General features: G+C 41.1%; 1 protein-coding gene across 1 annotated transcript in view; it reads left to right on the top strand.

The window, feature by feature from the left end:
* The window catches only part of dchs2 (dachsous cadherin-related 2), a 30,493-nt gene extending 6,409 nt beyond the window's left edge, over positions 1–24,084 (top strand). Inside the window, exons 5-20 of the mRNA XM_074664912.1 lie at positions 1,925–2,953; positions 3,056–3,243; positions 4,306–4,405; positions 4,520–4,689; positions 4,872–5,712; positions 6,437–6,676; positions 9,373–9,507; positions 13,403–13,612; positions 14,281–15,141; positions 16,276–16,389; positions 17,102–17,313; positions 17,407–17,558; positions 17,841–17,971; positions 18,078–18,364; positions 19,052–19,193; positions 20,622–24,084. Coding sequence (XP_074521013.1) covers positions 1,925–2,953; positions 3,056–3,243; positions 4,306–4,405; positions 4,520–4,689; positions 4,872–5,712; positions 6,437–6,676; positions 9,373–9,507; positions 13,403–13,612; positions 14,281–15,141; positions 16,276–16,389; positions 17,102–17,313; positions 17,407–17,558; positions 17,841–17,971; positions 18,078–18,364; positions 19,052–19,193; positions 20,622–23,233 — 7,424 coding nt within the window. The 3' untranslated portion in view covers positions 23,234–24,084. The remainder of the gene's footprint in view (positions 1–1,924; positions 2,954–3,055; positions 3,244–4,305; positions 4,406–4,519; positions 4,690–4,871; positions 5,713–6,436; positions 6,677–9,372; positions 9,508–13,402; positions 13,613–14,280; positions 15,142–16,275; positions 16,390–17,101; positions 17,314–17,406; positions 17,559–17,840; positions 17,972–18,077; positions 18,365–19,051; positions 19,194–20,621) is intronic.
* Positions 24,085–27,464: the final 3,380 nt, after the last annotated feature.

Genomic DNA, 27,464 nt, shown 5'->3' with positions numbered 1-27,464 from the left:
GCAGGAACTGACTGAGGAGGAATTTTATCACTGCAGGCTGTGAAAAATCTCTCAGATTGGTACATATCTTTGCCAGCCATAACAGGTATATCCTGGAAGTGAAATGTTTTCACAGGGTCTGTGTGTTAGCTGTGCACTACACCTTTTTTCAGCCTGTATGAGTGAACATTTTGACTTACTTCCACCATTATGATTAACACATGTAGCTTCTGGAGGTTGCTGCTTTTGGTGTTCTCTATGGTTTATAGACAACTGTTAATGGCTCAATAATATATTTAGATCTAGTTTCAAAACAAATCTGTGAAGCCGATTCATGGATAGATCTTTGATATCAAACCTGGGGATGCTTAGAGTGTCTGAGTGTTACAAATATGAATCTCAGCTCTGTGCTCAGATTTAATTTGAGTAATTATTTAGAGTAAGGGTCCTGGATTTGATAAACATTATGGGAAAAAGACGCTTAAGATGATCCTACAATGGGTGACTCTTGCAAGCTAGTTCAGGCAGGCAACTTGAGCTGGGCTGATTTCACACTCAGTGTGCATCAGTCTGTCAAACACATGGCAAACACATTCTACTGTTCAATAGGCAAGATTTCCGGTTTCCCCTCAGTGCCACTCCTGCCCTGGACCCAGCTGTTATCTCTGTCCAATCTCTGTCTGTACTAGCTACCACTCAGTCTTAAGAAAAGCAGGTCAGATGATTTCAAAGCATAATATGTGTTGTAAGATAAGCAGGTATGGGAAATGATCATTTAAAACTTGACTTCAAACTGAAAAATCCACTAACTATGGAAGCCCACATCCACCATTAACCAATAGATAAAAAAGTATTTGGCAAAATGAAATACTGTATCATAGTAATGACTTAATATATCATCATCATGAGATACCAAGTCATATTTATTAGATACTTAGTCATGATTATAAAAGTTTCTAATTAATGTGGCTTCATATCTCAAAATTTAAATAAATTTTTAAAACTTTTTTTTGTCCTCGCTTTTTACTGTCAGAAATGGGCTTCCATACATAACAGTCAAGTTATCCACAGTCTTGCAGGCGATTATGTGAAGGAAGTTGTGTGATTGTTGTTCAAGTCTCCTCCCACACATAAACAGGAGCAGTAAAGAAGAAGTCTCCTGTTTAATCTGTAATCCTCTTTGGCAACATGTACAGACGATAAGGGCTGAAACCGTCAGCTATGAAGTCATTATTCTAAAAAGTCAGCGATAAAGCATTCAATAATAGCATTCATTCCTATTGTCATCAGCGTGTTAATTTTAATTTTAAAATTGGAAGTGAAGAAGATACTGCCATTTGTATTTGTAACATGAAACAGACAGTAACACACACCAGAGAGTCCTCTCTCCCACTGCCCCAGTTTTCTAGGGTTATCCCCTCAAAGAGCACTTGATACATGCTTCAAACCTTGTGTCTCACTTGGAAGTCCAAAACACTCTTCTTCATGAGACAGTCGTTTCAGGTTGTTGAGTCTATTAACAAATTAACAACTTCCAGCACAAACAAAAGAGTGGGGAGTGTTTGTCAGAGTTAATCTCTCTGCTTGTGTCAGCGCTGTGTAATTACAGCAGAAGCACAACAAACACTCAGAGGGGATTAATGAGATCTGCTCTGCACTTTAATTACCTAATGTGGCCTAATGTGTGTGTGTGTGTGTGTGTGTGTAGCATACAGCAACTGCCCTGTTGTCATATTTTATTACTGTAGGCACCAAATATAAGTACTCCATTTATATTCATGCTTTGTGGAAGAAGGCAAGATGGTTTTTTAAGGCCTTGAGAAATAAAATCAATACTGTCTATGATGAAATGCAGACTAAAAAAAAAAATAAATAAGTTTAGTATGTACTCTGAGAAACTGAAATGTTTTGATGTTCATCTTGTATTATTTTTGTGTCGTCTTAGATTCCATGGACTCGGTGTCCTACAGAATCTCCTCAGGAGACCCTCGGGAATTATTCTCTGTTCATCAAAAGTCTGGCCTGATCAGCAACATCAAACCCCTGGATCACGAGTCTCAGCTGTACGCTCTGCTGGTTCTTCAGTCCTACACTGACTCATCTTCGGTTTATGGCACCACACAGGTCAACATCACCATCGCTGACATCAACGACAACACTCCCATTTTCCCCAAACTTAGAGACACCATCACAGTGTCTCAAAACACACTCCCCGGGACAGTGCTGTTCATTGCTCATGCTCACGACTATGACAGTGGAGCCAATGGGAGAGTGCAGTATTATTTGAGGAGCAGTAGAAATGGTTTGTTTGACATTGATAAAAACTTTGGAATGATTACATTAAATCAGAGCTTACAAGCAGATCACCAGCAGAGGTATAGCCTGGAAATTTTAGCCAAAGATGAAGGGGAACCTCCTCTCAGCTCCACACTAGCCCTCACTGTCAACGTCGACCGCACTGCACATGAGGACAACCTGGCCTTTGAGACACTGGTGTACCAGGTGGAGATTGGTGAAGGCTACAGGAAAGATTCCAGGGTCATCCAGGTGAGGGCGCACAAGAGCCGGGGAGCTCACATGTCAAACTCAGGAATCACATATTCCTTAGAGGGAGAAGCTGGATTCCCTCCTGCTCCGTTTCGGGTCAACCCAAAGACTGGATGGTTGTATCTTACTGAAGGTCTGGACTACGAGACAGAAACCGTATTTCGATTTCGAGTGTTGGCAAAATCCAGGGAGGCTTTGCTGGTGAACATGACGGCAACAGCCACAGTCACAGTGCTGGTTTTGGATATTAATGACAACGCCCCAATGTTCGACAGGGAGGTGTACTACTTCACCGTGTCAGAGGAGTCATCACCTCAGGGCTTGGTGGGAACAGTCAAAGCTGTGGATAAGGATTCTGGGAAAAATGCTCAGCTGTCTTACATCCTGCTCTCAGATGGGAAGTTTTTTCGAATTAATTCTAAAACAGGTGAGCTGGGAGGTCGAATCAAAGACAGTTAAAATAACATTTGGGGTTTATATGATGTTTATGATGTGTTCTCACCTTCTGATCCTCCTCTGTGTGCTGCAGGCGAGATTATAAATTGGGTGGCATTAGACAGGGAGCAGCACAGCCAGCACAGTGTCAAAGTGATGGTGACGGACCAGGGACACCCTCGTCTCAACGCTACCACCACTGTTCACATCCTGGTCACTGACATCAATGACAACATTCCTCAGTTCACACACCTGCCGATCAGCAGAGAGCTCAATGTGCAGGTAACAGACAGAAATGATCAGTGTTTTCTACATAAAGTGTGTGATTTATCCTGTAAGCCTTGAAATGTACCTGTTATGTATTGATGATAAAAATGTCCTCATTGTAAAAGCTTATTTCAGGTGTTTAATGTTCACAACCTGTAATGACTTATTTATAGTTCTTTTTTAAGTATTATATAACCCTCAAAGTAAATCTAAGTTTTGTGTTTTTTCAGGTTTGAAAGTGCGCTATTTTATTCATTTCAAATTCAAATTTGAATTTATTTGTGCCCTGTAGGAGAAACTTGTCTTGGAGGACAGGCCCCTCCATGCTGCACTGTATCTTGTTTACACTGTATTGTCTATTGTCTATTGACAATACAGTGTAAACAAGGTACAGTGCAGACAAACACAACACCTGCACAAAAACCACAAAAACTTATAGGCACATGCACACCGCACACTGCCCATCCCCAGACATTACATGGTTTCTGTAGTGTAAGCCCTCAAGTCCTCTGGCTTGTCTGTCTGCGTCCCTCTAGTTGCTTGTAAATTAAGCCTATAGCATGTGGGACAAATGAGTTTTTGTATTGGTTTAGTGCACAAAAAGGGGTCCTATACCTCCTTCCTGAGTTTAGGAGCTCAAACTGGGAGTGCAGCACATGGGAAGGATCATCTATGATGTTGGTGGCCTGTCGAATAACAGACTGTTCATACATGTCCTTGGGGGCAGGGGGTGGGGGCTGCCCTATAACCTTCCCTGCTGCCTTAACCAAGTTGGATATTTGAGCTTTATGTTTAACTGTCAGATTCCCAAACCAATTGCTTACTCCAAATATTCTCAGACGCGCAAGAAGTGAAGGCGCTGATGAATCATCGAGCATAAATTTGACACATGTTTCTGCCTGTTAAGCGTGTTATCAATGTGAACTCCCAAGTATTTGTAAGAGGAGACCTGCTTGGGGCTATGGTCTCCAGTTGATCTAGGATCAAACACCATTCCCTCCCTTTTTTTTTTACATTTCTGAGGAAATGGTGTTTGATGAATGAAGCTCACTTCACAGCTTTGTCTCTGTGTTGCAGATTTGGGCAGGTCTACCAGCAGGATCCTTGGTGACCAATATGTTTGCTAAAGACTTTGATGCAGGAGAAAATGGAAGTGTCACCTTCTCACTGCTCACAGGTGGCCGATAAACTATGTTTATTTCTTATACACAGAAATGTGCTTGATATATTTTGAGTACTATACTGTTAGCACCCTATAAGTTTCTGCGTGTGTCTCTTTTGGCTCTCTCAGTTGGATCAGAGGATGAGGGTGCTGGACACTTTGAGATCAACAGTGAAAGTGGAGAAATCAGGACAACAGAAGTTTTCACGCTGCAAGCTGAAACATACTACACTCTGAAAATAACAGCACAAGATAGTGGAGTCCCAGCTCTGGAGAATACTGCTATCATCCATGTTCAGGTACTTTGATGTAATACAGGATGTCGTTTTTAGGGTGTTTTCTTATTTAACACTGAGTATCTTATCCAAACGAATTTCTCTTCTCATAAATTATAATTTTCAGGATCAAAAGTAACTTTTTGAGTCACAATGCTGAGGCCACTGATCTTAAATGCATATTGTTGTGTATTTTTCCTCTGCAGGTTCATGGACTGGAGGCTCTGTACGGCCACTCTGAGCACCAAACTGTGAGGCATTTTACTGTGAAAGAGGATACAGAGCCAGCAACTGTCATCGGCTCAGCCAGTGTTTTAGATAAGGGTAGATTTCATTACTCCATCTCTGAGGGTGACGGGAGTGTTCACTTCGGCATAGACAGCTCCTCTGGTGACATTTACATCAACCAGCCGCTGGACTATGAGTCTGCGGCGCAGTACTTCCTTTTGGTCAAAGCTGAAGACCTAAGGCTGGCTCCAGGAGTCAACATGTCAGTGCTGGTAAGCGTGACGGTGGAAGATGTGAATGACCACACGCCATGGTTCTCTGATAAGCTGGTGACATTTGGTCTGCCGGAGGATGCTGCAGTTGGATCACTGGCTTTTGCTTTTCAAGCCAGGGATGCAGATGGGACATTTCCTAACAGCGCTCTACGATACTCCCTGACCTTTGATCCTGAAGTCAGTCGCTCCTCATCACGCTTCCCCTTTCAGATTAACCCCCACACTGGGAGTCTGACTGTAACAGCGCCTTTGGACCGAGAGACCACCCCCAGTTTTACTTTCACCGTGACAGCTACAGACCAGGCAAGAAATGAGAAGCGGAAGCAGGCGTCAGTGACAGCTCAGGTCTTTCTGTTGGATGTGAATGACAACCGACCAGTGTTTGTGTCAGCGGAGGCCGTTCAGGTTATGGAGGATGCACAGGTAGGGAGTCTGCTGCATCATTTTGTGGCCATCGATGGAGATCAAGGGGAGAATGGGGTCATCTCCTACGTCATCTTAGCTGGAAACAAGAGAGGGTTCTTCACACTGGAAGAGAAATCAGGTACTGTATATAAACCACAACTGTTAAAAAAGCTACATTTATAAACTGAGATCAATGCTGTTTAGGTTTTTAACCTTCAAGTCCAATGTACATTTTATCTTTGTCAGAAGAAACTTAAGAATTTCAACTTCATACTTGTTTTTTAGATTTTCCGTCTTTATATAGAAAGGTAAAGGAAATATATTTTTCAACCGAGCATCATCGTGTTTAAGGATGTATTTTTCTGCATGTTGTTGTAATACTCATTTTGGCCACAAGAGGCAGAGGTGCAACGTATCTCATGTTTTCAAATAGATTAAGGGTTTTTTGCCTTTTCACCAGCTACAGTTTTTTACCAGATAAAAGACAAACATCAAGTCAGTGTTTAAACACAAATGCCCAAATTTAGTGTTAATTTTGATTCTGGAGCATTTGGATAAAGTAAAACTAACATGTAAGCAAAACAAAATCTTTAGTCCATCACAGAACATGGGGTCATGCCTTTTTTTCCTGACTTGCCCTTGTTTTCTGCCTGGCTCATTTGGTAAAGTGGGAAAAATCATCTTTGAACAATTTTTATTTGTATCATTTTAAATACAGTAAATAGGAAGAAAAATGATTATAAACAGCCATTTGTCACAAAAAAAGAAAGCCTCTGAGAATTCCTGGGACTTTAAGTGTTATTATCATGAAATCATCTCTGCCTCTCCACTTTATTAAAGTTGGTCTTCGTTGTCTTCTTCAGGCCTGCTGTTTCTCTCTGCCCCTCTGGATTATGAAACACAACGTGCCCACCGCCTGACTGTCCGTGCAGTGGACCACGGCCTCCCCTCACTCTCCTCCACACAGACCCTGACGGTGGAGGTGTGGGATGTGAATGACCAGACACCTGTTTTCACTCAGAGCATCTACAACGCCAGCGTGGCTGAGAACAGAAACCCTGGAGAACCCGTGACCCGAGTTTCTGCTACCGATGATGATTCAGGTAAGAATAACTAACTGTTGAAAAGCAATTAACAGGTCTCAGAAAGTAGACATGATTTTATGAAGCATTCAACATTTAAGAGGAGATAAACCTGTAAACCTGTACACCGCTAAACTCAGGAACAGGCATTGAGTCAGGGGCAGTGCGCGCCGGTGAAATGAACGCGCAGGAGGATGGCAGAACAGCAGGGTGGGATTTGATTGGTTTAACAGATTGGATCCTAATTGATGTGATTGGCTGATGTTTTCCTGGGTTTTCCCCTGCTGTAGATATAAAAAAATAGCATATATTATTCACTCTCATTTAAGAACACATCATGTGTTGCTTGCCATCGGGAAATATAGATCATTTTAACCAGTATAACAAAAAGTGTATCTAAATCAAACTACCAATTATACCTTAAACTCTATTGGCTGAAAAAAAAAACACTCTCCACTTGTATATCTTTAACAGTTATCCCACAGCCACATGAAAAAGTGCTTTAACAACAGAAAAAAGGAGCTCAAGTTTCTACTTTTCTGCAAGGGTGCCTGTTATTTGCAACATGTGAGGGATGTAGGATCTTGAGTAAAAGAAGTTGCAAGTTGTCATATGATGAATGCAAGCTTTTATCTTGACAGTTAAAATCTCTGTGAGAGATGCTGCTTAAAAAATGAAGTGAAAATCATTACTAAGCCCTAAAACAAAACTATTAATGACAAAAAACTGAGTTTGCTTTGAAGACTCTAGCATCAAGCTTGGTCTGAAGTAATCTTTCTGTCTAAGCTGAGATGGCAGTACACCTCCAAAGAGCCTAGATGGCAGCAATAGCATGAGTCCTGAGAGCCTGACAGCCTCCATGCATGGACCCAGTGTACACAAAACAAACAGTGCATAGAAATAAAGTTAAACCAAAATCATAAGAATCAGAATCTTTATAATTTGGGCTGTTTTTAATACCTGTTTTTGCTGATTTTCACTGTTAGGCATACATTTTCTTTTCGGTAAGAATGCTCAAAAGTTTAGATGACAAAAAGAGGAAACCGCTCTGCACTTTTTCTTAAATCAATCAATATTCATATAACCACATGACAAAACACATTTTAGCTGCAGCTAACCTTGTCCAGTTGGGTTAAACCCCAGCGCTGCAGTGGATCAAGGTTTTCGTCTGTTTTGTTTCACTCCATTAGCAGTTTAATCAAAACCAACCCCTGCCCTCTTTTTCTCCCATGTGTTGCTCCATTTCTGTTTTTTTTTCATCTGCTTTACATTCTCTGTACATCCAGCAAATCTCATTCATCTGACCCCTCAACATATTCACAAATCTTCACATCAGTCCTGTTTATTTTAACACTTTGTGCACAGGGCCTCCTGAACCCCATTTCTACTCGTCGTGTTGACACTAAGAGTCCTTTTAAGCATGAGGTGGGGGGCATGTGGCAGCAGGATCTGTACAAGAGGGGGTTTTTAGACATTCTTAGGGGTGAGAATTGTCCAAGAACAGCAAGCACACAGCTCCTCTGGGAGATCTGAAAGGTCCTTGCTCACAATGATTTCCATAATCCAAGCCATCTGTGCCAATAGGCGCTGGGTTTTCATCCGTCTCCTTGAATCGCTGCGTCTGGCAGCTAAGCCCGCTCTCCCACTCATCTTATATGATTAGAGTTTGTTCTGCTTTTCCCCTGATGTTCTCCCAAACATAACCATTGTTTTATGCTTTTGTTGCTCTGGGTGTGCCTGGAGTTGGGCAATATTTTTGTGTCATTGGAAGAATTTTTTAAAAATCATCTGTCGTTATTTAGAGAGAACTTTGTGGTTTCTTCTACAGGTATCCATTTACAAATACAAGAGCTAGTTTGTTTCTGTTTGACTTTTTGACTGTTTTGTCCGGTAACTCTTTGTGTTACCAGTGGCATTATGAAGATTTTCCTCGTAATGATATAAAAGAGAGAAAATTTGAATATTTTACGTTCAGATTTTTATGCTGTGCATAAAATTAATATTTGAGTGCTTACACCAGCTTGTATTTATTTGATTTATAAAACTGTGTATCTCCTGTGTATCTCCATTGCTTTAAACCAGAAAAAAAAGAAAAACCTACAATTTGTATAACGCTTGTAATACAGCCATTGGTGTTGCATTACCTTGACGAGACCTGGGGATGGGAATCGAAAACCGGTTCCTGTTGAGAATTGTTAAGAAATGTTTCAATCCATCGATATCGTTAGCATTTGTGCTTAACGATTCCCTCATCAATTCTTTACATTGTGCCGGAGCTGGGCCTTACTTCGACTTGTCTGCTGCAGCTATCTTAGCTTAGCAGTTAGATAACGTTTCCCAAGAAAACTCTGATTCAGGATTTTCAGCTTGAAGTTTTACTGAAGAACGGACTTCATAAAGAAATGTACTTTCTCCCTCTCAGGAGATTCATATTCAGTACATTCGAAATGGTATAAATCACCTTATTTACCAAAATAACTGTATAATTATGCCCAAAAATACCCAGACTCAGGGACCAATTACATTTTATTCACTTACAGTATAAACTCAGTTAAATGTTGTTTACACAGAAAACCTGTACAGCTAAGGGAATGGATAAAGAATCAGATCAATAATCAGAATCGATAAGGGTATCAGTATTAACAGAATCTTATCAATTCCCATCCCTACCCCAGAGCCTTTAAAACTCACATCAACCTCTTTTGTTTTTCCCTCAGAGGAGAATGCAGTGGTGTGGTACAGTCTGCTGCCTGGCCCTGGCTATGAGCTCTTCAGCATCAACCCATACACCGGTCTGATCACTACCACCTCCTACCTGGACCGTGAGCAGCAGCAACAGTTCACCCTCAGAGGTAAGTCACGACTCCACGTGGGTGACCTTAGTTTTACCCCCAACCTCAGGTTTGCATGTTGTTCTGTTTAAGTAAAATACTTTTAAAGTAAAGAACGAGATTTCTCACAGTATTTTTGCCTGATTTGATACACAGCACACATTTCAACTGCTAGAGGAAATAATTCAGCTCATGTGCATTTTTAGGCTCATTAAGCTTCAGGGAAACAAATGTTGCCCCTACATCACAGAGTTTAATGAGCAACATTTTTGTTCAACCATCATCTTTTAACTACATGGATAACAATGAGGCGCGTTAGTGTTAGCATGCTGCGTCCCAGCAGGTTGATCACATCACACTATATGTTTTCTTCATTGTAATAAATCACAGTGGCATGTCAGAGTGTGTGAGGGGAAACGTTGGGGAAAGCAGCGACAAACAGCACAATCTATCACTGTCATGAGCTGATGAGTGAGATGAAAAACTGCAGGTCATTTACCAGGCTGAAGTTGGTTTCAGTATGACCGTATGGGCTCATGTTTGGAATCTGCACTGAGTAACAAAGCGAGCTTTATCAAAATCAAACAGTGATAGAGTGCTTCACTCAGACAGAAACAATATAGAGAAACAAATAAACAGAAGAAAAACCAGCACAAACACAGATGGGAATGAAAAATCCTAAGAAAACAGACACATGACAAGGATGGAGATCTTCAAAATGGGTTGTGTGCAAAGATAAGTTTGAGCAGATCTGATAGATTGTGGAAAATCTGGTCAGTGGTTGCAGCTAGAAACGTGGAGCAGGGGATGTGTTGGAGGCTGAGATTTGAGGAAGTGGAGAGAATGAGGAGTGAAATGAGGACTTAGAAATTCCAAAAATCTAATCAAGTATGTTGTGTCTAATAAGTAGTTTGTTTTTTAGCTTGTTTTGATTTTTTTGTAAAAATTTAGGGATTCAGGAACTTTGGAGAAATGGGAATAGCAGCTATGATAACCCTTTTCACATCATTCAAACTTGTCCCTGGAGAGCCGACTGCAGTCCAAGAAATCACACCTATGGCAAAGGCTGGTTACACCTTTCCTCTCAGTTCTTGGTGAAACACATCTTCCTGAAATGTTTATCAGAATAGTGTATTTGAGCCAAACTAACAATGGCTCTTTTAGTGGTCTCCGTGGCTACATGTATAAGATGGATAGCAGGATAGATGGAGGGAAAGAGGAATTCAAAGCATGGAGAGATTGAGGAAGAAGGGGTTATAGGATGGATATGAAAAGGATGGACAGTGTAAGGCATGAATCTATGGATAAACAACAAGAAGGAAGGTTGGATATACGGATGGATGAAGAGCTAGATGAATGAAAACAGAGATAGTTGGATCAAGGAATGAGAGGGGGTTGGAGGGACAGACTTAAATAATTCTAAGTCGGGCTATAGTGCACCAATAATCCCGGCAAAAAATAAAGCACATATGAAACAAATAAATAAAGAATTGTACATATTTGATAATGAGATGAGGTTCAAAACATGATTAAATAATCAATCCCAAATTTGGCTTGACTCTACTTTGTACTTTGTTTGCCTTTCATGCATTTAAACGTGCAGCCAAAAATGCTTCACAAAGCAAAGAAGGGCATTAAAGAACAGCAAAAGGTGAAAAGTGAAGAAACTCGTATACGTTAAGTATTTGTAAAATAAATCAGTCCAATAAAATCAACATAATAGAATCTGATAAATGCTGTACAATATGTAAAAGAAAAAAATCAATCAATTAAAGTGCAATTGAAACAAATTGAAATGAAGTACATTAAGAGACAATTGATTTTAAAACGGGAATCATAAAATTCATTGTGATAATAATGCAGTCCAAGGCTTAAAAGAAAAGCTGGGATAAAACGGTAGGTCTTTAGTTTAAATTTAGTTCAATTTAATCTTAGTTTAGTTTAATCTTAAAATCATATTCTAACATCCAGAGGCGGAGAATCCTTCAGCTCCAACAGAAAGCTCACTGGCTGGTGCTTGTGAGGAAGAACATTTAAAAGGAAAGAATGTGCAGATTAGTGATCAGACTGTAACATAAAATGAAACTAGAAAAGCACCCAGAGATCCAGACTTTGTCTTACTTTAATGTTATACTCCCTTTCAGCAGACTGTCTGCTACAATGTGGTGTTAGTTGCAGGTTTGTACGATAATTTGTTATCAGACAGTGTTGAAAATTATGATGACCCAGTACATATCATAGTATCCGGAATATTGCCAGGATCTTGATCGTACTTTTAAATCTGTCAGAAATTACTGTGACCATGTCTTGTATTCTTTTGCAAAGCAATACAACCATTTATCGTGGAGTCATATACACATATGGTGAACGGCCCTACCTCACAATGATGAAGAGTCCTTTAAAAAAGTCCTGGATTCAGACGGTGGTCTGAATCACCTTCAAAATTTGATCACTTCTTCTTTATCTCATTTTAAACATTTCCTTAAAATTTCATGAAGATCTGTTTGTTACTTTTTGAGTTATGTTGTTCACGGACAGACTCTCCCAAAAACATAACCTCCTTGGTGGAGGTAATAAGATCCGCAATGCAAGGGGGCAAGTCTGTGTAGAGCTTTGAAAACAAGTAAACAAAGTACACAGGGACTTGGACTGAAGCTTTGACATGAACAGCGAGGAGTGTTAATGAAAGAGCAACAGGAAAACAAAGTTCTTGTTTGGCATCCACATCTTTGGCTTGGTCTTCTTAAGTGTTATAAAAGAAAACTGTAAAACCTGCCAAAACGAAACCTAAAAAGCAATCTTCTGATGACTCTGTCCAACACAGAAACTTCCCTCTGTTTCTGATTTTTGACCTTATTTCTTTTCATGCTTCACAGCCAAAGCTATGAAGAACTTAAGGTCTGAAGGCTGTATTATTCAGCACATTGATTTATGTAAGGTAAACAGTCGACTTTTAAAGGTTTGAGCTACAGTATATTTAATCTCTGCTGGCTGCCTCCACCATTCAGCTGTGTTTGGTGATAAACTGCTTTCACATGTTGAATCCTAATATTTGTACAGTCAGCACTATGATGAACAATTAAATATAATCACAAAAAATAACGACAGCAGGAAAGCCTGGATGTCTGGACTGTGTGCCAGAGTGAAACAGGGCTTGTTTGGGAACACAGAAATATGTGGGGACAATTTTCTCTGGCTGTGGATGAATTTGGAAAGAAATAAAGATCTTTTCAACAAGTATTAAAATCTGTAGCGGTATACTTTATGATGACAGGAGTTCCCCTCGCCCCTTTCACGGTCTGTACTGCGATTAAAGATCAAATCTGGCTCAGTCTCTTTGTTCAGCAGAGATGAAAGAAGTAAGACTGGCCACTTAGGGTGAATATATCCACACACTGTTACACGTGATACTTCTGTTTTCAGTATGCACAGTGGATTACTGTTGAAGGCTGTGTCATAGGAACAGTCTGAGAACACTTTGAAGTGATTATTTAAAGATTTTTTTTCATGTTTAGTCTTGCAACTGGCTTATATGTGTGGTTCTGTCTCTGTTAGTCCACACTTTGGCATTTAGATTGCAGGATGTTGATGTTAACGTTTAGCTCAAAGCGCCCTCTTTTCTTTAGTACGACCTCAAAGGGATGCAAGATGCGAGCATTTTGTAGGCACTCTGCACCATCCATTCATCCATTGTCTTAACCGCTTTTTCCTTTCGGGGTCACCGCATGGCTGGAGCCTAGCTGAACAGTCTTTGGGTGCAAGGTGGGGTACAACCTGGAGCAGCCTATCACAAAGGCATCCAGTCATCCCTTTGTTTTTATGTCAACGAGGTCAAGATCCATACAACACAATAACGGACATGCATCAACATTTATGGTCATTGCAAATGTGAATTCCTTTTGTTCCCCGTTTGTAGTCCAGGCTCGAGACAGCAGCACTCAGCCTCTGTCGGGTACGGCCACAGTGCTCTGCTATGTGCTGGATGACAATGACAACCCTCCAGAGTTCATGCAGTCGTCCTTCCAGATCAGCCTTCCAGAGAACCTACCCCCAGGGGTGATCCACGTCGCTCAGGCCTCTGATCCAGACCACGGAGAGAATGGAACCATTCACTACTCCATATTAGGTAAGAAGCCAGATATTGATCTGTGTTAAAAGCCTTTTGGAACATTGTTTTCTGGTTTTGGCCACTCACTCAATCCATAATAACATAATGCCCACAAAGGGCATGATGTTATCTGGTGCATTTTTTAAAAGGGGGAGGAAATTAAGTGATAATCCTCTTTTCAAATCTTTGAACTTACACCAAACAGATTTAGATGTTATTAAAGAGGAACATTCATTTTTTTTGACTCTAACTGGCCTTGTGTACAAAGTAACAATTTTAAGTCTCTGAAGTAGTTCAGAGTTGGAACAAAGGCTTTTCATTGTGCTCGGCCAGTGGTGACAAGCATTCATAATGTCTCTGCTAGATCATGTCAATCGTCCAGCTGACGCTTCATTCTTTGACCAAGTCTGTTTGATGGCAGGCCAATTGCCTGAATAATGTCCTCACCAGAGGTTTAGCTTAAGGGGAGAAAGGGGAGGCAATATGCAAAATGGCCACCAAAACAGACCCCATTCCTGGTTATGAGAGCAGTGTACTCCAACTCAGTTTTTTATATTTCTCATTCTCGTACTCACATTTCTGAATGCTAAATTTAAGACATAGCACTTGTGTTGAGACAGTTTTGTGCCAAAGAAACAAGCAGTTTGTAATAATAATCCATTAAGCTTCATCCATGCTGTTTTCAGGTGAGGACTACAGAGGTCGTTTCACTATCAACAGCCACACAGGAGCTGTCATCACGACAACGCTCCTCGACCGAGAAGAAAGACAGAATTATACACTCACCATCCAGGCCTCCGATTATGGCCCCATCCGGCTCAGCTCCTCCACCCAACTCCAGCTGCTACTACTCGACCAGAATGACAACATCCCCTCCTTCAGCCATACGAACTACCATGCCTCAGTAAGTGAGGGCCTACCTGCAGGAGCCGAAGTGCTGCAGATCAGCGCCTTTGATCCTGATGAGGGCTCCAATGGGGATGTGATGTATTCACTGATGGAGGACAACAGCCAAGGGGCCTTCTCCATTGATCCTCTGACAGGGATGATCAGCACCACCAGATCTCTTGACCGTGAAAACAGAGCTTCATATACCCTCCAAGCTGTAGCTACTGACAGCTGCACACAAGGCCCACTGAGCTCCATGACAACAGTGACCATACAGGTAGAAGATGTGAACGACAACGTGCCAGTCTGTGACGAGAATCCCATCAGTGGATGGGTTTCTATGAGGACTCTGCCTAATGAGATAGTTACCACAGTGAGGGCAACAGACAGCGACCAGGGGGAGAATGGGACCATATGGTTTATGTTGTCTGATGAAGAGAATCTGTTTGACATTAACAGTGAGACAGGAGAGATCTCACTGAGGAGACGAGTCAGAGCAGGTTTCTCAAGCAGGAAGCTACAGGTTCTAGTTTCAGACCGAGGACGACCTGCTTTAACCTCCACCTGCCTGTTTTTCATCCACCTGAAGGGAGAACAGGAAAGACTCCACTTCACAAACAAGATATATAACGTTACTGTCAAGGAGAACAGTAGAGCTGGTACGTTATGATACATATGGATCTCTTGGATTCAAATTCTTGTTTTACTTAAGTGCAAACAAAGCTAGATAAAGTTTATTTGTAGAGAGAGATTTGTAAAGGTTTTGTGTTTGACACTGCTTCATGCAGTGCTGGATAATCATACAGTTTTTCTGCCAAATACTTGCGTGTTTGGAAGAGGGAGAGGATGAGCTGGTGCACATATGATGCAGTCTCTCTGGCCTCCACACCATTATGCAACTGTTTGCCGTGTGTCACACAGGGATACTGTGAACAGTCTCTTTAAGTTGTGTGTGAGCAGCCTGCTGTATAAATGCCAGATGTGTGAGAATTAAGTTTTTAGGTGTGCATCTGGTCCAGTGGACCACCCTTAGTCATTAGTTCTAAAAATGACTAAACTTTGTACATGACAGAAAATATTAAGATAGCTCTTCGTCTGGTCTGACAGAGACTGAAAAATCAAGAATCAAGTCACTACTTAGAATCTTCATCCAATAATACTGTAGAATTAAGACTTTCAGTCCCACCAAAACAAAGACGATGATGTCTTTGTAGGGCACTGCTTTGTGCCAGAGTTGTGGGCTGAAGAAATTACTCAGAGGGAAGCAGTTATTCTAAAAGAATGAGGTGGTTGTATTAATCAAAAGTGTTCAATTATTATAGGCAAGGCTATTATAGTTAGAAAAAACAAAAAGTCAAAAACCCTCCAAATCAAAACTCAAACATCAAATGATGACAATATTTCAAAGTGTCAAATCAAAATGCATCATTTCTCAAAAATACAAAGCATCGTCAGAATTAACTTAACTTTTATTAATCATCCATAAATCAGGCCATGTTATTTGTAAAGCACCTGATCACAGCTAAAGTTTTTCCATGATGCATTTGTGAAAAAAGTCAACTAAATAGTAAATGCAGTTATACTCCCAAAAAGTTATAAAGCCTCTCCTTGAAAGTGGTTCACTGTCTATTTTCTACATTAACCTGTGTTTCAGTGTCATTATTTTCATTAGAAAAGATTCATATTTAAAAAACAATGTAAGTGCAAATTTTCTCATGACTGCCTTGTACCCATTTGCCCCTGCATATTTTCTGAAGCTCCATCAACCTTTCCCCATTCTCTTCCCTCCCAAGGCACTTGGATAACAAAAGTGGAAGCCAGTGACCAAACAAACAGCCGACTGAGGATTACTTACACCATCTTTAGCGGCAATGAGAATCTCATTTTCTCCATCAACCGCTACACGGGTAAGAGAAAGGAAGCTTCAAAAGTAAAAACATGTTTTCCTCCCTTTCTCTTGTTGGTCCAGATTTATTTCTGGAGCTCGCTGGTTATGATTAGCCGTTGGCACTCTTGCAGGAACGACATGCATGCTTTCATCATTTAAGTAATGCTAATAACTGAAATTCTCATTCACTCATCCATTTTATTTTCCACAAAAGCATCCAGAAAACAAGCTTTGATTCCAGCTCCTTACCGTTGTTTATGTTGAATCAATCAGAGCTTCTATTCCAACCTATTTCCGAACTCTGTTTAATTTTCTTTGTAATGCTCTCCCATGTAATCTGCTTTGTTTAGTGTTTATAAACAAGTATTTCCTAAAGAATTATGATTGTTTCCTTCTTGATTTTATCTTATTCTGCTCCAAAACAAACTACAGTTCTTTGGAAATAATGAAGGAACACATACTAAAGTACACAATACAGAGCTGACATAGTTACCACAAAAACTTCAACCCACAGTTCTTCTGTCAACACCTTTTCAAGAAGCCACAGTTTTTCCTGTCCCTTTCTTTGCTTCCTTTTCTTTTCTCTCATTCCTGTCATAGGTTGATGACAAGGTCTGGGCCAGGCCAGAAAAGAAAGAACATTCAATGATGCTTTGAAATGCAAAGCAAGTCTCACTTGTTGTGATTGGCCAGTATTTTGGAATGTAACAGAGTCGTCTCTTCTCCTGCAGGTGAGATCCGTGTCCAGAGGGATAACTCCCTAGACTTTGAGGTGAACCCTCAGATTCAGCTGGTGGTGCTGGCAGACAATGGGTTGCAGGCAGCTCACTGCAGAGTCTCCATCAGCCTGCTGGATGTCAATGACATTGCACCAGTGTTTGAACACAGCAGCTACAGAACAGCGGTGTGGGAGGGGCAAGTGCACGACACCTTCATTATGCAGGTAGATACTAATGGTGGTGTCTAAACCATCTTCTACTGGCACATTATATATTTTGTTGTGATATTTTAAAAAGCATTCCTTTGTTTTCTGCAGGTGTTTGCATCTGATGCTGACAGCGGAATGAATGGGCAGATAGAGTACTCGATCGTGTCTGGGAACACTAATGGAGCTTTCATTTTGGACTCTGTTCGTGGGATTCTTGCGACAAATGTCTTACTGGACCGTGAGATCACCCCCTCATACAAGTATGCGAACCTCGTAAAAGTATTTTCTGACTGTTTCTTGAATAGGGGAAAGTAAAGACTCTTAAGACAGGCTGTTTGTATTTTATATTTAAACTGTGAATACCTCTTCATTCTTTTTAGATTTAATTTAAATTAGCTGTAAAATTCTGCCTGAATGAAGATAGAAACACCATTCTATAAAAACTCAAAAATGCAAATTTCTTATTATTTATGGTATTACAATAATATTACCAATGAATATTTATTCAGCAAACTCAGAATAAATCTGCATTTGCATCACAGGCTGGTTCTGCAGGCTGCAGACAGAGGGAACCCTCCACTCAGCAGCACCACAACTGTCAGAGTCCAAGTGGTAGATGTCAATGACAACAGTCCAACCATCCCCCCCATGGAGCCTTTGCTCATAGCAGAGAGTGAGACATCCACCCCATCTTCAGACACCAATCAAAACAGCTTCAAGCTGACTTCTGTTACTGTTTGTATTTGTTCATTCATTGGACATTTGCTGTCTTTCTGCAGACCTCCTGGCAGGTTTCATGGTCACCCAGGTGACAGCGAACGATGTTGACCTGAGCTCCACCATCACCTACAGCTTTTCAGACAACAGCAGCACCAACGTCCCCTTCGCCATCGACCTATACACCGGTGTGATTACTTTGACTCGAGCTCTGGACTACGAGGAGCAGGCAGAGTACACATTGACAGTCTGGGCCTCCGACTCCATCCATCAGACCAGTGGAGAGGTCAAAGTTCAAGTGCTTGACGTTAATGACAACGCACCAGTCTTTACAGAGCTCTCCTACCAGGTACTTGTAATGTTATATGGAACGAAGAATCTGCAGGGCAAACTGATTGAGGCCCCCAAGCTACTAATGACAGTTCAGTCATGTTTTTACTATTTTACTATGAAAGTGGGTCTTACTCAGGGTTTGTGACATGTTGATATTATTTCTACTTTAATCTCTCTCATAAAAAAAAAAAAAATAAGCTCTGTTATGCTATTATTCATTCATTCATTTTCTGAACTGGTTATCCTGTTCGGGGTCACGGGTGGCTGGAGCCTATCTCAGCTGTCATTGGGCGAGAGGCGGGGTACACCCTGGACTGGTCGCCAGTCAATCACAAGGCTGACACAGACAGACAGACAACCATTCACGCACACACTCACACCTACAGACAATCTAGAGTGACCAATTAACCTGATAAGCACGTTTTTTGAACTGTGGGAGGACCCGTAGTGAACCCACGCATGCACAGGGAGAACATGCAAGCTCCACACAGAAAGGCCCACCGGCCAAGCTGGGAGTCTAATCAGTGACCTTCTTGCTGTGAGGCTGCAGCGCTAACTGTATCATCATCACTTCTCCTATGCTTGTCTTGCTACAAATTGGCATAATCAGGTTTGAAATGGAGTCATGATCCCTAGTCTGGATATGAGGTGTACGTCGTGGTCTTGTTGTAGAGGTCTCATAACTTGTGTTTCTCTCTTTAAGGTGGAGGTGTCAGAGCTGGTGTCAGCAGACACGTTGGTTTTGACCGTGTCTGCAACTGACAGAGACTCGGGACTCAATGGAAAGATCACCTACAGACTGCTTTCATCTCCTTTACAAGGCTTTTCCATTCATCCAGACAATGGTAAGAACAGCTTAAATGATAGCAAAGACTTCCTTAAGTCGTGTTGAGAGGTCAAGGAGTTAGTAGGAGGATAAAACACTGATCCAAAGTATTTTTTGTAAAAGACATTACATCAAGCGTTACATCAAGTTTCATTACTTGTGGCTGTCTAGTGGTAAAATTTGTTCATATTCCCTCAACATAAATCTGTTTAAACTCGTAAAGTGCACACTTAAAAGAAGGTGGTACAGAGAAAGTCTCAGAGTCCAGTATAAGGGGCTACTTGGAGTTGTTATTCTTCCAGTAAAAAATTATTTCCCTAACGTTTAGATATTGGATCAAGCATACTCCTTGGACTTGGGAGGGAGAAATAGAACAGAAAAGGCATTCAGATTTCTCTGAGATGAGGTGCTTCAGAGGAGCCATGCCAACTATGTCATCCCCTTGTTAGAAATCCCATAACCTAAGAAAAGTAAAATTCTCCAGAGCTGAAAAGAGCACCCACTCTGTCATTTTTGGCAGTTTTTATCTCCAAAGTGTTATTTATGAGCTGCTATCATGTCTGAAACCCAGAGTTTAATATCAGAGAAATGTGTTGGCCCTCTTCTGTGGTGAGGTGCAGTAATAGAAAGTAAATTTCTGATTTGAAAAAGTGAGCTGAATGGAATCCAGAAAATGTATGTGGTGCTTTTGGTGGTGGTCTCAGTATTTCCATTTTTATTTGTTTCATAAACAATTAGCATTTTATATGCTTCAAAATAGAGTCTCAGGATTAATTGAAAATGTCATCTTGCTGAAAAGTCGAAGTGGTGGTGAAATGGAAGTTGGAAATAAGTTGGAAGAACAAACAAGTCATCACAGAGAATAAAATCTGCTCTTATGGTTCATATGGAAATCATTAAAGAATAGACAGAAAGGGAAATTTGTTGTATTGTGCTCAATGATACCTCCCAGTGTATCTCCATGAGCTAACACGTTTTTTAGATTTTATTCCGAAAGGAGATAAATCCTCAAATATTTGTCAAAGGAGCTGAAAAGAGTTTCATAATGTTACATTGGTGAGACCAGATGTGAGGTCACTAACAAAGTCTCCCTTTGTGCAGTTTAATTTTAAAGAAAGAAAAAGTCGGTATGGCCACAGGAATCTCATAATGTCCTTGGCTTGTAAAGTTATTGTGAAAGTGTTGCCTATTACAAAGCCTTTGTTTGGGGTTGGGATGTTCTGAGGCTACAAATTTTCTAGTCATTAAAACGGAAATGTGAGCTCAAACTATCCCTCATGTCTGAACTCAGTGTAACTCTCAGAAAACAGTAAAAACTAAACACAACTTATTCAGCACTGCTAACACAGGCTTACAGAGGATGAGTTTAGAGAAAAACGGCTCCAAATCGGACATTTCATTGTTGTACTAAAACTGTTTCACACTCCAACATTTTTTTGTTTTGTAGGGTCTATTTTCACCAATAAGCCTTTAAAGTCAATGACAAACAACAACCTGATCCATCTGCTGGTCGAGGCTAAAGATGAAGGCGATCCTGTGCTGTCAGCTGTCACCTCCATAGATGTCCTGATTATTGACACAAACGACCATGCACCATTGTTCCATCAAGATATCTACACGCTCAGTGTCCCAGAGGACACTCCTACAGACACAACACTTCTGACCCTGTCTGCAGAGGACCAAGACTGGAGCCCTGAAAATACCCATTTGGACTACAGCATTATAAGAGGGAACGAAGAAAAGCGATTCTGCCTGGAGGTAAAAACGGTTCAGGTGGATAATTTGGTTAGAAATGTCGGTAAGGTTGTTCTGTGTAACCCCTTAGACCGAGAGATCACTGAGAGCTATGCACTAACAGTGAGCGTGTCGGATCGAGGAACACCCTCACTGAACAGCTCCGCTTCCATTATGGTGACTGTATCAGACTGCAACGACAATGCCCCCGTCTTTACCAGCACAGAATACCACACACAAGTCAGTGAAAACAGCCATGTAGGCGCCAGGCTGGTCCAGGTTAACGCTCTGGATCCAGACCTGGGAATCAACGGATTGTTACGTTATGAAATTATCTCAGGAAATAGCAAAGGTCATCTCAAGCTTGATCCTCAGTCTGGCCTCCTGGTGGTTAACCACTCACTGGACTATGAGGAAGACTCAAAATACACCCTCACCATCCAAGCATCTGATGGCGGTGAGTCCTCTGAGAATCGTAAAGTGGCTTTTACAGTGGTCTTCATCACAGTGTTGGATGAAAATGACAACTCCCCATACTTCATGTTCTCGACTGTTAACTGCTCTGTGACGGAGAACCTTCCAGCCTACACCCCCACCTGTTCTGTCCATGCCATTGATAATGACTTAGGTCCTTACGGACAACTCACCTACTCTATTTTGTCCTCCTGCTTCATGGACTACGGGAGTGGCAGTCCTGAGAAGAAGGAGGCCTTTGCAATTGATTCTCTAACTGGGGACATTCACACCAGGCAGACCTTTGATTACGAACGAGAGAGTGAGTACTGTTTTGTAGTGGAGGCCAGAGACAAAGGGGACAAAGCAGCTACAGTCAGAGTACAGGTGAGCATCAAGGGAGTGGATGAGTTCAGTCCTGTCTTCACCCAGAAGCAGTATCATTTCGTCCTGCCAGAGAACTCTCGGCCTGGAGACACCATTGGTTACGTGATGGCGATGGACCATGATAGAGGGGTCGATGGGCTAGTGGAGTACTCCCTTGTCAAGTCATCACCATTTTTCTTAATTAACAAAACAACAGGCTCTATTTTTGTATCAGGTCCTGTGTATCGCAGGCGAGGTAGCTATGAGGACACAGTGAAACTAGTTGTGTCTGCAGGGAGCCCAAGATTGGCCTCCAAGATTACCAACTGCCTGGTTCTCGTCAATATCTCCAGCTCAGCAGAAGCACTCACTGGAATGCCTCTTGATGTGCACATGCTCAGTTTAAGTGTCTCTCTCATCATGTTCCTCCTTGTTCTTCTCATATTTGTGTGCCTGGTTCTCAGGTACAAGTTAAAGGAAGCAACAATCCAGAAAGCTTCTGTTATTGCTGCAAACTTAAATCATGGCACAGGATCACTCTGTGGATCGTATACTGGAACGCAAAGTCCCATCTCTCTGCAGGACTTCAAACGCCCTGGTGTTTTCATGACCAAAAGAGACATTTCAAACCCATATTTTCAGTCTGACTCTAGCGGACGTGGATCTGCAGAGGGTGAGACTGCTGAGGACCAGGAGATTAAGTGGATCAATGAGTACCTCTGTCGTAAAAGAGATGAGTCTCCAGAAAACAACCAAGTCAAGCCACCAGAGATCCAAAACTCAGACTTGGCTGCAGACAGTATCTCTTTCAATTCTGTAGAGGTAGGGCCAGAGTACATTTCCTCCCTCAGCAAATGTTTAGTCTCAGGGATGGCCAGCACTGAAAGCCTCCACCACTTCAAAGAGGAAGGAGGGGGTGAGGGCCTTCTTCCAGCAGTACTCAGGGTAAGGGATTTGGAGGAGTGCATGAGGACGGGTGGGTACGCTCCACTCTTAGGTGTTAATGCCTCTTCAGATTCTCTGTCGTCACTGTTGTGTCTAGAGGAGCAGCTGCAAGGAAGCTACAACTGGGACAATGTTTTGGATTGGGAGCCACGCTTCCAGACTCTAGCTACAGTTTTCGATGATATCGGGATGCTCCCCGATGAGGAGCTACAAGGCGGCCGGGAGGATTTAGCAGCAGAGGCAAGCTGTCTCATGTACCCACCGCCTCTCATAACAGGAGTGGCTCAGCCTGGCATTAGAACTGTACCGCCAAGAAAGCCAGCTCGCATGCTAAATCTGAGAAGGAAGCCTTCTCACCGTAAATATGTGTATTCCCCCTTGGCCAGAAACACAGGACTGACCCCTTCAGTAATGACACCCACGTTCTCTCCATCACTTTCTTCTCTTACAGTAAGAACTCCGAGTGCCTCACCTGTTGTCTCTGATACAGGGGTAGGAGGTATCAGACTTGACTCTGGACCTCTCACTGCAAGCTTGCTGGAGGCAGAAATCCAGGTGTAGACATGAACTCTCTCTGAGTTTCTCGTGCATTCAATTCAGTTCTTAATACTATATCTACAGGACGTTACACCATTTACTTTGTTTAACTTAAATGTAACTACATGAGTAAAAATGTTTCATATTTAGAGCAGACAAGCATTTGACTTTTTTCTGTGCTGTCCCTGTTTTTATAGTTTAAGACACGTGGGTTTAAGTTTACTCTTCAGTGGACATTACCAGATGAAGTTTTGAACGTGATGTAGTCTCTAGATTTAAGTTTGTTTCATAACTACTTCTGTAATAAAACTAATTTCTGAAAAAAGCTGAAGTCATTTTACATTATATACATCTAATGAATAGGAGGGATTGTTCAAGTCCACACTTAATGTTTTATAGTAAACATGTTTATGTGCAGAAAATGAAACACTCTCTTAGTGAAATTGGTTGCAGCTTCTAAATGGAAAGTCATTCAAGGTTGGTTTCACTCTGATTACTGCAGAAAGGCATCATTGTTCTGTGGTTCCCCCTGAATTCATTAAAAAACTGTTTTCAACCCAGTTCAATGTTTGCCTCCATCACTGATAATATATACACCCAATAAAAGAGCAATTATTTCCCCTGAGAGAAACCTTAGTTCTTTTAATCTAGGACGCATTTAACTTGGACATGCTTACTTTTACATTTCTTCAACCTTCTTACAATGACAGGCTCATGAAGACAGAGTCCAAAATGCCTGTAACCCATGAGGGATTTTTCACCAACACTTTATTTATATCAGGAAATTAAACAGCATTGCCCTGCAGTCCCTGATGGCAGATTTTTAAGAATCTCTTCCAGGTTGGCCTGTTTAACTTTTTCATAAAGATAGAGCGTGTTAGAGTCATTATTTTGTTTCATACCAGCTATTCAACATGGGCACTTAATGTAAATTTTAAATGAGTGCAGGCCATTGTTGACCCAGCGGTTATAAAAGCGCAGTTGATAAAGAGGCCTTGTCTCAGGTCGCTTGTTCAACCTATCCATAAGCAAGAAATGCCCCAAAAATGTATTTTTTTTTTCTTTTAATAAGTTTAACTTTTGATTGATCCAAATCAAAATGGCACTAAATTATGTTTGGTTTATGGAGGCCTGATGTATTGTACAGAGTCTCTTAAGTTCAGTTACAGTTATCTCTAACCATGCTTTATGAGTTATGAGAATTAGCTTGTTTTGCAATACATTTTAAGATGATCTTGTGCACAAATACAACTATCTTGTGGGGGGGTGAAACTATTTAGTGTGAACTTGCAAATATGTTTTCACATGATCAACACATTTTCAAAGTAATTAAATTGTGGAAAAAAAGAAAAGGTCTGTCTAGGGAGTATGTAAATAAAATTATGTAAAAACATTAAATATTATTGTCTTGTCCAAAAAAGACAATTACTTGCACAAGAATTTTTTTGTACAAGATCATTTTATTGCTCACGTAGGTTGACTGATTTGCTAAAGATCCCCTCAAGTAACCTAGGTGGCTGTAGTTTTGTATATTGTGAAAATTTATCAGAAGATGCAAATGCGGAATATTTTATGTATTTTTGACAGAATCAGAAAATATGACCTTTCTGAAAGGGTACTCGTGAAATAATTAAAAATAAGAGTCTGTTTTGCAGATAGCCTAGCGGTCTATGTCACGCTCCATGGGGTTTGCCCTCATGCGGGCGCCCCAGGTTTGAATCCAGCCTGTGGCCTCTTTCCCACATGTCACTCCCCACTCTTGCCCTGTTTCCTGCTCTATCTACTGTCCCCTCCTCTCTGAAGGCAAAAATCCTCCCCCAGAAAATAAAGAAATAAAAGTAAAGAGTTTATTTAAACAAATCTACAACCCCATTTTAACAAGAGTTAGGTCACTGTGGAAAATTTGATAAAAGCTGAGTTTGAGTATCTTGGTGAGGAGCATGATCTTAACCTCATGAAATCAGATGTTTTCTTGACAAATCTTGCTAAGTAGCTATAAAGAAATGAAGACATATCTTCTAGAGAAAAATCCTCTTGCATCTTCAGCCTTTTTTTTTTTTGCTTCACACAGTGACCTTGACATCTGGGGATTTAGCCAAAGTTCAATATTAAGGAAATGCAGATCCAACATGGCTCCACTTGGTCTGCTGTTAATCCAGATTTGCTGCCCTCGGGGAACATATGAGCTGAGGAAGCCAAGGAGCTGAAGCCTTTATCAGATAGTCTCATAAAAGACAATAAACAGTTCAGCACAGAACCATATCGACTAAGTGTGTCCAGTATGTTAGTTCTGATAGGTGAATAATTATTTATTGACTCAGTTCAGACCTCAGTGGGTTTTGAAAAGCTCTGAAGCACTTTGTATTTGTGATTTCAGGAGGTTCTTTGCCTCAGAATCACAGTGATGGACGAGATTTCTGGCCATATCAGATGACCCAGCAGAAACAAGCTTATGAGTCCCAGCATACAGCTGGATGGTTCCAAATACCTGAGAAAAGAGCTACTCAGTGGATCTTTATCAAATAATGCCTGCCAGTCAAACAATTCAGTTTGCTGGGAGAGGTCTGAAATCTTGAAAACAGGGGTATAAATCTCTATACATTTGTGTATCAATGTCTGTGTCTACCCCAACCCCCTCCTCTTCCTGAATGTTGATGTTTTGGTTGTTTTGGAACGTTTCTGGGCAAAGATTTAGCGTGGTTATCTCAGCTAATCGCAGCGCATCAAGTGCGCAAGTGACTTTGCATGTTGATGATCATGAGTGGAATAAGTTATTCAACACAGTTACCATAATGGACATAGCACAAGGGGAGAAGGATACAACCAAAGTTAGACAAAATGCCAAACAGATCAAGCTTTTTCCTAAACGAGGGTGAAGCTTGGCTCGACTTTCTCTTGCTTTCAGGTACTTGGTAAGCAGCACAGGACAAAGGCCAACATGAGTTGGTATGTGTCAAATACCCATGACTAGCTCTCTGCCAAGTCTGGTGCACGGATCTCGAGTCTCCCCCATGTAGAAACCTGATGCTACAGATGGAAGATGGGCTGGTGAGTGTGTTCATGTAGTCAGAGGTGTGTGCTGCCGCTGGCACTGAGCCAAGGAGGAGGAGCCCTGTTTGAATGTTGTGTTAACTAACAAGTAACAAAAATTCCTACAAGCCTTAAAAGTTGTATGGACTTCATATCTCTTACATTGTTGCAAGTGAAAGTGAAAGAGTTAGAAGGAGAGGAAGTTTAAGGGCTATATCATGCTCTATACAAACAAATTTTACTTGGATGAACCAGTTTATGTAGGTCACTCGGAAACTCGTAAATCAGATGCAGTGGTAAATGACAATGTTAACAAGAACAAATTAAACCCAAGGAACGTACAGTGTTTGTTTCTGACTTAAAATACTTGAGAATGTTTTGGGCTCAAATTCAGATTTTTTAACCAGGTTTTAGGGCAGGACCCAGTGTAATGACCTTACTAAGTCAGCTAGAGCATATTCCCGTTGGTTGTGACACACTGCAGCCAATGACTCTACAGGCTAGTAACCCATTTCACAAAGTTAACTGTTAATCCTGGATTTCATGCATATCAGAGTAACAGTGAAATTAAATCGGTACACTAAGTATTTACATACTGGCAAACCGAGCAACAAAGATCTCCTCAAGGCTGTGTGTTCATCTGTCGTTGATCATTACTTATTAGATCTGGTCAAGGGTGAGCTCACAATGTTCTCCCTGATTCCTCTTTTTCTGCAGGACAGAGAGAATAGATAATCATCTGATAGTCCAGTCTGATAGTCACATGGACCAGAAGGCATCTTAACAAATAAAACACAGCTGTGTTCTCATGCTGGCTTGGATTTCATATGTATCTCTATTTGTATTCTATTGAGATGCACTGTATACTGGCTTCAAAACAAGTTCTGTATTGTGGTTCTTACTTGTTCCTCTGGAGATTTGTGGCTTTGTGATGCACTGAAGGAATTTAGGTTGAATTCCACTGGTGGATGAAAGCTTTTACAGTCAAGGCCATAGCTTGTTGCAGCATCGATCATTTCAAAGCTTTTTCTGAATCCTTTTAAGAGATTTGATGGGTTGTTTGAGTTTCTAAGTATGATTTAAGGGACTAGCAGAGTACACAGAGAAGAGCGGTTGACATATTAGTGTGTTGACTGTTTCCTCACATATGGATGCTGGATGGATGTTAAATATAACTGATTGTAAATGCAAAGTCTGATCCTAGTTGATCGTTTAGAGCCAAAGT

This window comes from Halichoeres trimaculatus, unplaced genomic scaffold (genome assembly GCF_033239565.1).
Source record: "Halichoeres trimaculatus isolate MK-OKI-2021-1 unplaced genomic scaffold, fHalTri1.1 fHalTri1_scaffold_2, whole genome shotgun sequence".
Lineage (NCBI taxonomy): Eukaryota > Metazoa > Chordata > Actinopteri > Labriformes > Labridae > Halichoeres > Halichoeres trimaculatus.
The sequence above is the reverse complement of the archived record's forward strand: the minus strand, read 5'-3'. Positions and strand labels throughout refer to the sequence as shown.